Source organism: Rana temporaria, chromosome 1 (assembly GCF_905171775.1).
Source record: "Rana temporaria chromosome 1, aRanTem1.1, whole genome shotgun sequence".
NCBI classification, from domain to species: Eukaryota; Metazoa; Chordata; class Amphibia; order Anura; family Ranidae; genus Rana; species Rana temporaria.
The window spans coordinates 22,964,023-22,978,165 of NC_053489.1; the positions used below are offsets into that span (position 1 = coordinate 22,964,023).

The 14,143-nt window shown below is 44.0% G+C and overlaps 1 protein-coding gene across 1 annotated transcript in view; it reads right to left on the bottom strand.

Moving 5' to 3' along the window:
• LOC120928900 (vomeronasal type-2 receptor 26-like) overlaps positions 1-14,143 on the bottom strand; it is a 55,040-nt gene that overhangs the window by 12,643 nt on the left and 28,254 nt on the right. Inside the window, exons 5-6 of the mRNA XM_040340011.1 lie at positions 10,768-11,001; positions 5,887-6,010 (exon numbers count right to left, since the gene is read on the bottom strand). Coding sequence (XP_040195945.1) covers positions 5,887-6,010; positions 10,768-11,001 — 358 coding nt within the window. The remainder of the gene's footprint in view (positions 1-5,886; positions 6,011-10,767; positions 11,002-14,143) is intronic.

Consider the following 14,143-nt stretch of genomic DNA (forward strand, 5'->3'; position numbering starts at 1 on the left):
TGTGGTTGCCATAATCCCTAAGGCCCCGTACACACGAGAGGATCCATCCGCTGGAATTGATCCGCGGACCGGCTCCAGCAGATAGATCCTATGGTGTGTACACTCCAGTGGATCTGTTTCCGCAGATTTTTATCCCCTGCGATGGATTTCCAGCGGATAAAAATTTGAAGACATGCTTTAAAATCTATCCGCTTGAATCCATCCCAACGGATTGATCCGCTGGTCTGTACAGACTCACCGGATCAATCCGTCCGAATGAATCCCCCGCATGCGTCGTAATGATTCGGCGCATGCGTGGAATTCCTTATATGACAGCGTCGCGCACGTCGCTGCGTCATCATCGCGGCGACGGCGTGACACGTCATTGCGATGGGATTTCGGCGCAGATTTCGATCCGATGGTGAGTACACTCCATCGGATCAAAATCCGCGGAAATCCTCGAGAGGATTTATCCGCGTATACGGTCCGGCGGACCGTATCCGCGGATCAATCCTCTCGTGTGTACCCGGCATTAGTAGCTAAACAATTGGAAAAAAACTCAAATTGGAATTGGGATTATGGAGGCAACAAATAGAAGCTTCAAAATTTACAAAAATTATACAAATTCATTACAAATATACATAATTACAAATTGATAAATACAAAAATGATGAATAAATAGCATGATCAATACCATATGAATACTGTCCGTCATGGAATACCATCACCAGATGATTAATGGCAGGTTGGAGCGGATAACCTTGGTTATCCACTCCAACCTGCCATTAATCATTTATACTTCATACTTTACTAGTAATATTCTTTACTGTCTATTAAATTGTGTATTAACCACTTAGGGACCGCCTAACACCGATATACGTCGGCAGAATTGCACGGCTGGGCACAGGCACGTACAGGTACGTTGCCCTTTAAGTGACCAGCCGCGCCCCCCCCCCCCCCACGTGGCATGCTCGCGACCCGGTCCAAAGCTCCGTGACCGCGCCCACGGAACCCACGGACCCGATCGCCGCCGGTGTCACATGATCGGTCACAGGAGCTGAAGAACGGGGAGAGGTGAGTGTAAACATACCTTCCCCGTTCTTCTCTGTGGCAGTGACACTGATCGTCTGTTCCCTGTTATAGGGAACAGACGATCAGTGACATCACACGTCCAGCCTCGCCCCCTACAGTAAGAATCACTCCCTTAGGGCACACTTAACCCCTTAGCGCCCCCTAGTGGTTAACCCCTTCACTGCCAGTGTAATTTTCACAGTAACCAGTGCATTTTTATAGCACTTTTCGCTGTGAAAATGACAATGGTCCCAAAAATGTGTCGAAAGTGTCCGATGTGTCCGCAATAATGTCGCAGTCACGAAAAAATCGCTGATCGCCGCCATTACAAGTAAAAAATAAATTATTAATAAAAATGCCATAAAACTATCCCCTATTTTGTAAACGCTATAACTTTTGCACAAACCAATCAATAAACGCTTATTGCATTTTTTTTTACCAAAAATATGTAGAAGAATACGTATCGGCCTAAACTGAGGAAGACAATGTTTTTTTTTTATAGATTTTTGGGGAATATTTATTATATCAAAAAGTAAAAAATATTGTTTTTTTTTCAAAAATTTTGCTCTGTTTTTGTTTATAGCGCAAAATATAAAAACCGCAGAGGTGATCAAATACAACCAAAAGAAAGCTCTATTTGTGGGGGAAAAAGGACGCCAATTTTGTTGGGGAGCCACAAAGCGACAGTCAGTTAAAGCGACGCAGTGCCGAATCACAAAAAGGGGCCAGGTCCTTTACCTGCATAATGGTCCGGGTCTTAAGTGGTAAAAGGTAATGCATAATGTTTTATATTAATTTGTTAACTTAACAAATGTAATACCACTCTATAGCCCATATACGGCTACAGCGCTGCTCTTAAGTTGTGGGAGGGCATCCCTTGATGTCTTCTCAAGAGTGTACTTCCCACATGCCCCCTGGGGTGCTCATCAGTGAGGCCCCATACACACCATAGAATCTATCCGCAGATAAATCCGTGCAAACGGGTTTCAGCGGATAGATTCTATGGTGTGTACACTCCGTGGGATATTTATCCGCAGATAAATCTCCCCTGGGATGGATTTCCAGCAGATGGATATTTGCTGACATGCTCAACAAATCCATCTGCTGGAATCCATTCCAACGGATGGATCCGCTCGTCTGTACAGACTTACCGGATCCATCCGTCCAAAGGGATTCCCCGCACGCGTCGTAATGATTTGACGCATGCGTGGAATTCCTTATATGACAGCGTCGCGCCCGTCGCCGCGTCATAATAGCGGCGACGGCGCGACACGTCATCGGCAGAGGATTTCAGCGCGGATTTCAATGCGATGGTGTGTACACGCCATCGCATAGAAATCCTCTGAAATCTTTGAGAGGATTTATCCGCGGATACGGTCCGCTGGACCGTATCTGCGGATAAATCCTCTCGTGTGTATGGGGCCTGAGTGTCTGTGATCTCTGTGTCCTTTGGACACAATGGATCACAGTTCGGGGTAAAGGGTCAATCACAATGGCCATTTACCATGTAATCACATGTGTTCAGTTATTGACTCTCCTTTCCTCACACAGAGACAGCGTGTGAGGACAGGAGAGCTGATCAATCAGGGCACAGTGAGTACAGCATTTACACTGATAACCAGTGCAGCCTCATCAGTGTTGCTTATTAGTACCCATCAGTGCTGTATATCAGTGCCCCCTCATAAGTGCAGCCTCATCAGGGCCTCCTCATCAGTGCCCATCAACGCAGCTAATTCGTTCCTATCAGTGCCTCCTCATCAATCCCTATTAGAGTACACCCCTCACATTTTTGTAAATATTTTATGTCTTTTCATGTGACAACCATGAAGAAATTACACTTTGTTACAGTGTAAATCAGTGAGTGTAACTGTAAGGCCCCATACACACGGGAGTATTTATCCGCGGATACGGTCCAGCGGACCGTTTCCGCGGATAAATCCTCTCGAGGATTTCAGCAGATTTTAATGCGATGGAGTGTACTCACCATCGCATTGAAATCCGCGCCGAAATCCTCTGGCGATGACGTGTCACGCCGTCGCCGCGATTATGACGCGGCGATGTGCGTGACGCTGTCATATAAGGAATTCCACGCATGCGTTGAATCATTACGACGCATGCGGGGGATCCCTTCGGACGGATGGATTCGGTGAGTCTGTACAGACCAGCGGATCCATCCGTTGGGATGGACTCCAGCAGATGGATATGTTGTGCATGTCAGCAAATATTCGATCTGCTGGAATCCATCCCAGGGGAGATATATCCGCGGAAAAAGATCCGCTGGCGTGTACACACCATAAGATCTATCCGCTGAAACCCATTTGCTGGGATTTATCTGCGGATGGATTCTATGGTGTGTACGGGGCCTTCGTGTAGCTTGTATAACATTATACATTTGATGTCCCTCAAAATAAGTCAACACACAACCATTGATGTCTAGACTACTGGCAACAAAAGTGAGTACACCCCTAAGTGAAAATGGCAGAATTGGATCCAATTAGCCATTTTCCCTCCCCGGTGTCATGTGACTTGTTAGTGTTACAAGGTCCCAGATGTGAATTGGGGGGGCAGGTGTGTTAAATTTCTGCCTGCTCGTGCCATTCTGTTGACGTAAATAGTCGTACGGTGGTCGGCAAGTGGTTAAAGGGTGTGGGTCTAGAAAAATGTTGAGATACACTAGTCTGAATATATTTTCCTGTTGCTACCCTGTTGTCCACAAACAAGTGGAGACTCTGCATAGGTCCCATAAAAGTTAACTGCATATTCCTTCCCTTTCTTTAATTTAGGTAGATATCTTTGGGTAGGTCACCACACCTCTAAAAAGGCTGAGTATCTTGTTATAAATATAGTATGATATAATATAATATAATAGTTACTCCCCCACATGCCCCTTCCCCTGACTTCTCTGTCAAGATCAATGGCACAATAATCAAACCATTCCCGCAATCCTGGACTCTGAACTCTCCCTTCGGCCCCACTTCCAATCTTTGCCCAAAGCTGTGTTATGAGAACATTTCAACCCCTGTGGAAAAATCATGCACAACTTTTGCTGTATAAGAAGAGGTGATAATGCCAGACCAGTCTGAGCACTGCAGCAAGAAAGTCAAGTATATAGGGCCAAATTCTCAAAAAACCTGCCTAACTTAACTTTCAGCAGTTAAGTTACACAGGCGTTAAATTTCTACCTAAGTGCCCGATCCACAAAGCACTTACCTAGAAATTACACGCCGTGTAACCTAAGTGCCTCCGTCGCAAGGCGGTCGTCTGCTCGAGGGGGCGATTCCTATTCAAATGAGGCGCGCTCCCGCGCCGGACGTTCGGCGCATGCGTGTGACGTCATTTTTCCCGACGTGCATCGCGCGAACGTACTTTACGCCGGACTTTGTGGATCGCGACGGGACAATAAAGTTGCGTCGGGTAAAAAAAAAATACGCGCCGGGAAAAAAAATACGAAATTTGAAAAAAAAACGCGGCGATCGAAAAAAAGGTTTGTTTTTACAAGGTCTAAACAGTTTAGGCCTTGTAAAAGCATCCCTAATTTTACGTATGCAAAACGTAACTTACGCAGAAAACACAAAGCTAAAAAGCTTTGTGGATCTGCCTAAGTCCTCATTTGCATACGCAAAGCGGCATTTCGACTCGAAATGCCCCCAGCGGCGGATGCGGTACTGCATCCTAAGATCCGACAGTGTAAGTGTCTTACAGATGTCGGATCTTCTGACTATCTTTGGAAAAATCCTTCTGAGGATCAGTTCCAAAGATAGCCACAGGGATACGCAGGCTGAACAGCAGTTCTGCCTGCGTATCCCCTTTGAAGATTTGGCCCATAGTATTTAAAAACAAATCCAGAGGAGTACCTTGTTGGGAGGGGAGGGAAGCTTGATTTTTTACATGTAGTGTATGGACTTTACTGAAAGTTCTACATCTCACTGCTAGGATCTTAAGGTGATAAGAGCCCAGTAAACTGTCTGTAGTTAGTTTGAACTCTATGGCCCAGATTCACGTAGGGCGGCGTAACTTTGTGCGGGTGTAGCGTATCTTCTTTAAGCTACGCCCCTGCAACTTAAAGAGGCAAGTGCAGTATTCACAAAGCACTTGCGTCCTAAGTTACGGCGGCGTATCGTAAATGGGCCGGCGTAAGCATGCGTATTTTCAAGTAGGCAGGTCGTGGGCGTGATGTATTTAAATTAAGCGTGACCCCATGTAGATGCATGGCCGAATGAACGGCGCATGCTCAGTATCACGTCAAATTTTCAAAGTAAATTACGCCCGCTCAATGCTCAGGCGACGTGAACGTAACCTACGCCCAGCCCCATTCACGGACGACCTACGCAAACGACGTAAAAGACGCCGCTGTTCGGACGTTTCCGACGTCCATACCTAACATGACTTACCCCTGCTTTATGAGGGGTAACTTTACGCCGGTCTGACGACTTACGTAAACGACGTATCTTGATACGCCGGGCGCACGTATGTTCGTGAATCGGCGTATATAGCTAATTTGCATATTCTATGTGGAAATATACGGAAGCGCCCCTAGCGGCCAGCGTAAATATGCACCCTAAGATACGACGGCGTAAGAGATTACACCGCTCTTATCTAGGCAACTGTGAGGCATATCTGATTCTATGAACGCAAATCTGGGCCTATCTCTGTATACATGAATGTTTCCCTCAATAGTCCAAAAACTTGTAGGCTAGAAGTAATATTACGCAATCCCACATGTTATTTCCTGCACCACTAGAATGTTATATACTCTGTATTTGCACATCTGTGAATTTCAGTGTAAAGTTAAAAACCATCAATTAATAAATACAACTTTATATAAATACGGTATACCAGTCTTATTGGATATCTGCCCTTCTGAACATGGGACACAGTCATAGCAGCAAGAGTGGATTGAAGATCCTGTCATTTTTCTGTATCCGGGCAAACAAGAGTCCACACACTTAGATTCCAGCTTCTAAAAGAAGTGAAAAAAAAATTAAGTCTCCTTGTGTGAAATAACATTGGAGATTCAATATTAGTGTGTTGCAAAATGTTAATGTATCTCCTTATCTATTGCTTCCATTGCACTTTAAAGTGCATGCAAACCCTAAATCTATTTTTTAGTAGGGCTTCCAACATGCCTCACTGTTTACAGTCTGGAGATCCTGCCAGGAACAACTCTTCGTATTTCATGCTTCAACACTTAGGCCTCATACACACAATAGAATCCATCCGCTGAAAAATCCCAGCGAATGGGTTTCAGCGGATAGATCCTATGGTGTGTACACTCCAGCGGATCTTTTTCAGCGGATATTTATCCCCTGGGATGGATTCCAGCAGATAAATATTTGCTGACATGCTAAACAAATCTATCCGCTGGAATCCATCCCAACGGATGGATCCGCTGGTCTGTATAGACTCACCGGATCCATCCGTCCGAAGGGATCCCCCGCATGCGTCGTAATGATTCGACGCATGCGTGGAATTCCTTATATGACAGCGTCGCGCACGTCGCCGCGTCACGTCATCGCCAGAGGATTTCGGCGCGGATTTCAATGCGATGGTGAGTACACTCCATCGCATAGAAATCCGCGCAAATCCTCGAGAGGATTTATCCGCGGAAACGGTCCGCTGGACCGTATTCGCGGATAAATCCTCTCGTGTGTATGGGGCCTTAGGCCTCGTACACACGACCGGTTTTCTCGTCAAAAAACAGCAAGAAAACTGCTTCTTGCCGAGATTACCGTTCGTGTGTACGAGGCTTTCAGGTTTCTCATCAGGAAATCTGGCCAGAATCTCGACGAGAAAAAAAGAGAACATGCGCTTATTTTTCTCGTCAAGATTCTTGTCGGCTTGTTTCCCGACGAGAAACCCGAGAGTGTGTATACTTACCTGTCACCGTTGAAACCCGCGCATGCTTTGAGGCATTCGCAGTAGCTTCCACAGCATAGGTAGGGTGAAGCAAGATGGTGGCGACGGCATCGAATGTGACGGGCGCATGCTCGTCGTACGTGATGACGTCACTGCGTTCTTGCCTTTCAAGAGAACCGTGGTTCTTTTGAAAAGGTCAGTGTGTATACACGGGTGGCAAGAGATTCTTGCCAAGAATCTCGTCAGGGAAAACAATGTTTTTTTTCCTGACAAGATTCTTGCCCGTGTGTAGGGATGAGCCGAACATCCCCCCCAGAACCTTTGAACGGACCGACCGTTCACGCAAACATTTATAACCCCATTGACGTCTATGGGACTCGAACGTTCGAATTCAAAAGTGCTCATTTTAAAGCCTAATATGCAAGTTATTGTCGTAAAACGTCTTTGAGAACCCGGGTCTTGCCCCAGGGAACATGTATCAATGGAAAAAAAGTTTTAAAAACTGTAGTTTTTTCAGGAGCAGTGATTTTAATGATGCTTAACCACTTGACACCCGCACGCCGTCATATGACGTGCAAAACGGGGACCTGTTATCCTGGGTGGACGTCATATGACGTCCTGGGCTTTGCGGGGGGATATCTCAATGATGCCTGCACCCGGAGGCATCATTGAGATATAATTTTTTAGCGGCGGCGATCCTGCGCACCGTAAGAACGATCATAGCGGCGGTTCCGCCGCTAGATCGTTCTTACAGGCGGCGGGAGGGGACACCCCCCCCCTCCCGCCGCCATCCGGTGCTTCTCCGGGCTCTCCCGTCCCACCGGGGGCCCGGAGAGATGATCGCCGTCCGCCGGATGTTTGCCATAGAGAAGACTGGTGACCATCTGGTCACCAGTCATCTCTATGACCGTCGGAGGCCCGGGCGCGATGTGATGACGTCACGCCCGGGTCCCCGTAAGTAAACAAACCGCAATTGCGGCTAGTTTGAATGAGATCTGTGAATTTTTTTTCACGATCTCATTCTTTCCAGCCTGGAGGAGAGATGTGCTGTCTTATTGACCCCGCATCTCTCCTTAAAGAGGACCTGTCACACACATTCCTATTACAAGGGATGTTTACATTCCTTGTAATAGGAATAAAAGCGATTGAAAAAATTTTTTTTTTAAAAAAAAGTGTAAAAAATAAAGAAATAAGTAAAATAAAAAAGAAAAAATAATAATAAAAAAATTAAAATGCCCCTGTCCCCGGTAGCTCGCGCTCAGAAGCGTACGCACACGTAAGTCCCGCCCACGTATGTAAACGTCGTTCAAACCACACATGTGAGGTGTCGCCGCGTGCGTTAGAGCGTGTGCAACAATTATAGCACTAGACCTCCTCTGTAACTCTAAACTGGCAACCTGTAAAAAAATTTAAGTGTCGCCTATGGAGATTTTTAAGTAACGAAGTTTGGCGCCATTCCATGAGTGTACGCAATTTTAAAGCGTGACATGTTAGGTATCTAGTTACTCGGCGTAACATCATCTTTCATATTTTACCAAAAAATTGGGCTAACGTTACTGTTTTGTTATTTTTTAATTTATGAAACCATTTTTTTTACAAAAAAAAGCCGTTTGAAAAATTATTGCGCAAATACGGTGCAAGATAAAAAGTTGCAATGACCACCATTTTATTCCCTAGGGTGTCTGCTAAAAAAAACATATATATAATGTTTGGGGGTTCTGAGTAATTTTCTAGCAAAATAATGAGGATTTGTACATGTAGGAAAGAAGTGCCAGAATAGGCCCGGGAAGGAGGTGGGTTTTAAAGCCCGGTATTGAAGTGGTTAAATAAAAAAATAAAAAATCCCTTTAAATATCGTACCTGCTGGGTGTCTATAGTATGCCTTATGAAGTGGCACGTGTTTAGAACTGTCCCTGAACAAAATGAGATTACTATAAGAAAAAAGTACGTTAAAACTACTTGCGGCTTTAATGTAATGTCTGGTCCCTGCAATATGGATGAAAATCATTGAGAAAAATAGCACAGACACAGACAGTACACACACCACGTAGCTTTAGGTGCACACTGCAGAGGACACGGGCAGTACACACCACGTAGCTTTAGGTGCACACTGCAGAGGACACAGGCAGTACACACCACGTAGCTTTAGGTGCACACTGCAGAGGACACAGGCAGTACACACCACGTAGCTTTAGGTGAAAACTGCAGAGGACACAGGCAATAAACCATGTGAGAATACTGCAGCTAGCACAATCACCTGCCTGCCAGTAAATTAGGAAGAACTGATCTAGCTAAACTATACAGTGTATACATATATATATACAACACCTGGGATGCATATATATCCTCTACACGCTGTAACTTTAACTGACTAGCCTGCCTGCCTGCTCTATCTACCTACTAAAAAATGACACTCTCTCTCTGTTCTCTCTTAACCACCGCAACACACTACACAAAGCCGACCTGCAGGCGGCCTTTTATAGTGTGGGGCGTGTACTAAACCCCCTGAGCCATAATTGGCCAAAGCCACCCTGGCTTTGGCCAATTATGGCTCTCCGTTTTTTGCAAGCTGTGATTGGCCAAGCATGCGGGTCATAGTGCATGCTTGGCCAATCATCAGCCAGCAATGCACTGCGATGCCGCAGTGAATTATGGGCTGTGTAAAGTAACTCGAATTTGGCGCAAACGGCCCAAAACGTTCGTAATTCGACGAACGATCGAACATACGATGTTCGAGTCGAACATGAGTTTGACTCGAATACAAAGCTCATCCCTACCCGTGTGTACAGGGCCTAAGCCACTGCCTCACACTGGAGGAATACTTATGGCAGACATACAATATTGCTGATAATATTAAGGCAGTTGTTTAGCATTGTCAGTCTGCTACAGGAAATGCTGCTACTGATGTAATCTCCGGGTAAAAAAAAGCAAAGCATTCACAAAAAAATGAATTGCTTAATAAAACTGAAAACAGTGAGAAACGATGCCTAACGCCTCGTACACACGACCGGTTTTCCCGACGGGAAAACTGCCATGTTTTCTTTTTGTCGGTAAAACCATCCATGTGTATGCTCCACCCCTCCTATAGCTAGAAGCACTCCCTAGGGCACACTTAAACACTTCAGTGCCACCTAGTTGTTAACCCCTTCACTGCCAGTGGCATTTTCACAGTAATCAGTGCATTTTTATAGCACTGATCGCTGTAAAAATGACAATGGTCTCAAAAATGTGTCAAACTTGTCCGATGTGTCCACCATAAAGTCGCAGTCATGATAAAAATTGCAGATCGCCGCCATTACGAGTAAAAGAAAAAACATAATAAAAATGCCATAATTCTATCCCCTATTTTGCAGACGCTATAACTTTTGCGCAAACCAACCAATATACTCTTGCTTTTTTTTTACCAAAAATATGTAGAAGAATACGTATCGGCCTAAACTGAGGAAAAATAAAAAAATTATATATTTTTTGGGGCAAAAAGTAAATACAGATTTTTTTTTCAAAATTGTCGCTCTATTTTTGTTTATAGCGCAAGAAATAAAAACCGCAGAGGTGATCAAATACCACCAAAAGAAAGCTCTATTTGTGGGGGGGGGGGAAGCGACGCAGTGCCGAATCGCAGAAAGTGGCCTGGTCTTTGGCCAACAAAATGGTTCGGGGCTGAAGTGGTTAATTTCTGTGTTATGTATACCTATATGTGAAGGGCAGATAAGGCTAATATAATTTTTAAAGCTAAAACGTTCTTGGGTGATGCTCAGAAATGTCATTGCTTGACTATGCATTTTTACATATCTGTTGTGAAAACTGTAACGTGAGTGGCCAATGTCATGAGAAGTGAGTGCCCCATGTGCTCCTCCTCACCGTATTATTTCCTTCATCCCATGTTATATTGTTGGAGTCAATGTGAAGTTGGTCTTCTTCTTTAGCCCATGGTGTGTACAAACCAACATCAGTATGACTTGTTCTAAAGTGGCTGTTAGACTTCATCCAATTTACTATTTTGTAGTTTGAAGGATATTCACCGTTTTCATCGAAGAAGGTCATCCTGTCTTCCGTCTTATATGGATTTGTGAGTTGTTTCATATATTTATGCATCTGGAGGATAGAAAAATAGCAAACAAGTTAAACCTGAAGATTAATTTGATTTCTCTATCCCCATTAATCAGCATTTTTTCTTTTTTTTTATAAAATCTTTCTGTTTATATTATATGCCTTATTTTAAAGCGGGAGTTCACCCAAATTTTTTTTTTAACATTAGAGTGAGGCTAATTACGGGAGCAGAATCGGGTGTTTTTTTTTAAATCAATGCAGTACTTACCGTTTTAGAGATAGATGTTCTCCGTGGCTTCCTGGTATGCTCTTCGGGACTGGGCGTTCCTATTTGATTGACAGCCTTCCGACGGTCGCATACAGCGCATCACGAGTTGCCGAACGTCGGTGCGGCTCTATACGGCGCCTGCGCACCGACGTTCGGCTACTCTCGGGAACTTGTGATGCGCTTTATGCGACGGTCGGAAGGCTGTCAATCAAATAGGAACGCCCAGTCCTGCAGCCCATACGCGGAAGCGGCAGAGAACATCGATCTCTAAAACGGTAAGTACTACATTGATTTAAAAAAAAACACCTGATTCTGCTTCGCCTAATTAGCCTCAATCTAATGTTAAAAATAGATTTTTCGGGTGAACCTCCACTTTGAGTTCAATAGTTTTTTTTGATTTTCAATAAAATACAAAGAAAACATATACTGTGTTTCTTACTCAAAACAGCGTATAGAGTGAGAAGAAAATTCTGGACAGCCGCGTTTAAAATCAATGCCTTTATTAAAAAGAGTTAATAATCAAAAAAAATGCAAGCCACAGCAAACAACGAAATACAGAAGCTGACGCATTTCACCCTTTCAAAAGTGCTTATGTATCAGCTCCTGTATTCCGTTGTTTGCTGTGGCTTGCATTTTTTTGGATTATTACCTCTTTTTAATAAAGACATTGGCCCGGATTCAGATAGGAGATACGACGGCGTATCTCCTGATACGCCGTCGTATCTCTGAGTGTGGGCCGTCGTATCTATGCGCATGATTCAGAGAATCAGTTACGCATAGATTTCCTTAAGATCTGACTGGTATAAGTGTCTTACACCGTCGTATCTTAGGCTGCAATTTCAGGCTGGCCGATAGGTGGCGCTTCCGTTTGTTTACGCGAGGAATATGCAAATTACTATTTACGTTGATTCAGAAATGAACGACCGCCCGGCGCTTTTTTTTAATGTCGTTTGCGTTCGGCTTTTTCCGGCGTAAAGTTACCCCTGCTATATGAGGGGTATCCTATGTTAAGTATGGACGTCGTCCCCGCGTCTAGTTTTGAAAATTTTACGTCGTTTGCGTAAGTCGTTCGCGAATAGGGCCGTATGTAAGTTACGTTTACCTCGAAACCAATGAGGCTTTGCGGCGTAATTTCGAGCATGCGCACTGGGATTTTTTAACAAACGGCGCATGCTCCGTTCGTAAAATACGTCAAATACGCGGGGTCACGATTCATTTTAATAAAACACGCCCACATCTTCCCCATTTGAATTAGGCGGGCTTACGCCGGACGAGATACGTTACGCCGCCTTAACTAAGGACGCAAGTCCTTTCTGAATACAGAACTTGCGCCCAAAATATTACGGCGGCGTAACGTATCGGAGATACGTTACGCCCACACAAAGATACACAATTGTATCTGAATCCGGGCCATTGATTTTAAGTGCAGCTGTCCAGAATTTTCTCCTCACCCAATCGCCTATGTTTAGCCTGCACCGGCTGTTCCTATTCTGAGGAGAGTTACATTTCCAGACACCCTTCCTAGAGCGGCATCCCTCTACCCTCAAAACAGTGTATACTCATATGAGACAATGCTTGTTTAACCACTTAAGGACCGCCGCATGACTATTTACGTCGGCAGAATGGCACGGCTGGGCACATGGACGTACAGGTACTGTCATGGATATGCAGTAATGTCTGGCAGCTTACCTTGCTCTCCATGTGTTCATCTTAGAGCCCAGGCCCTCTCACCTGGCTGCATTTATCATCTCTCCTCCCTGTATGGCTCCACCTCAGGCCATTCCAGGAACTCTATATTAACCAGTGCACTGCAGGTCTGCATATATTTTTGGGGGATATTTATTATAGCAAAAAGTAAAAAATATTGAATTTATTTCAAAATTGTCGCTCTATTTTTGTTTATAGCACAAAAAATAAAAAACGCAGAGGTGATCAAATACCACCAAAAGAAAGCTCTATTTGTGGAAAAAAAAGAGGGCCAATTTTGTTTGGGAGCCACGTCGCACGAATCGCAAAAAGGTGCAAGGTGCTTTACCTGCATATTGGTCTGGGTCTTAAGTGGTTAATAGTAGCATTAAGTACATATGGTAACCGTATCTATTACAACTTAGCACTGTAAAGTATATGACTACTCAACAACAATTGGCACATTTATCCAACAAAGTTACTGTTAAGACACAACACATAGTAAAACGTATATATAATATACTGTATATATAAAAATATTCAAAATAAAAAATAAAGTCAACAATGGGTACAAACTGCACTCGTCCATGATAAAAAAGGGTTAGTAACTAGGTTAGTAAACACTATTGAGCAATTTCATTATCTAAGTTTGTCTTGATTATGCTTCCTTAAGCCTCATACACACAATCGGACTTCAAACAAACTTTTCCGTGGATTTTTGTCTGAAGGGCATTGGCCGTGAACTTGGTATGCATACACACGACAGGACTTTTTCAGCAAACTTTCCCAAAATCACGTGTTTTTTCTTCTCTTTTCTGTTCTTTACCGACACCCTTTGGTTAACTTCTGCTATTGTTGGTTGATTTTAACATTGGTTCTGAGATTCGTATTTGTACTTCGGACTAAAGTCCAATGGATTTCTGTACACACGGCAGGACTTTGCACCGTAGGACTTTTGTTGCCGAAAAGTTTGTCCATTTGCAGAGTAAACTTTTGTCCGATAAAAAACAAAAAAGTTTATCCGATGGAGCGTACACACGCTCCGATTTATTTGAAAACCTGGGAATTTTGAAGTTTGTTGTCAAAAAGTCAGACCGTGTGTATGGGGCTTAAGTTGTCCAAGGCTTATGGAATTTGTCAGCTTGAAACAGAATATAAGCCATATGCTTTTCATATTCGTAGCCTAAATCTCTTTGCCTTTTCACTTCAATGATATTTGGGGTCTAATTAAAT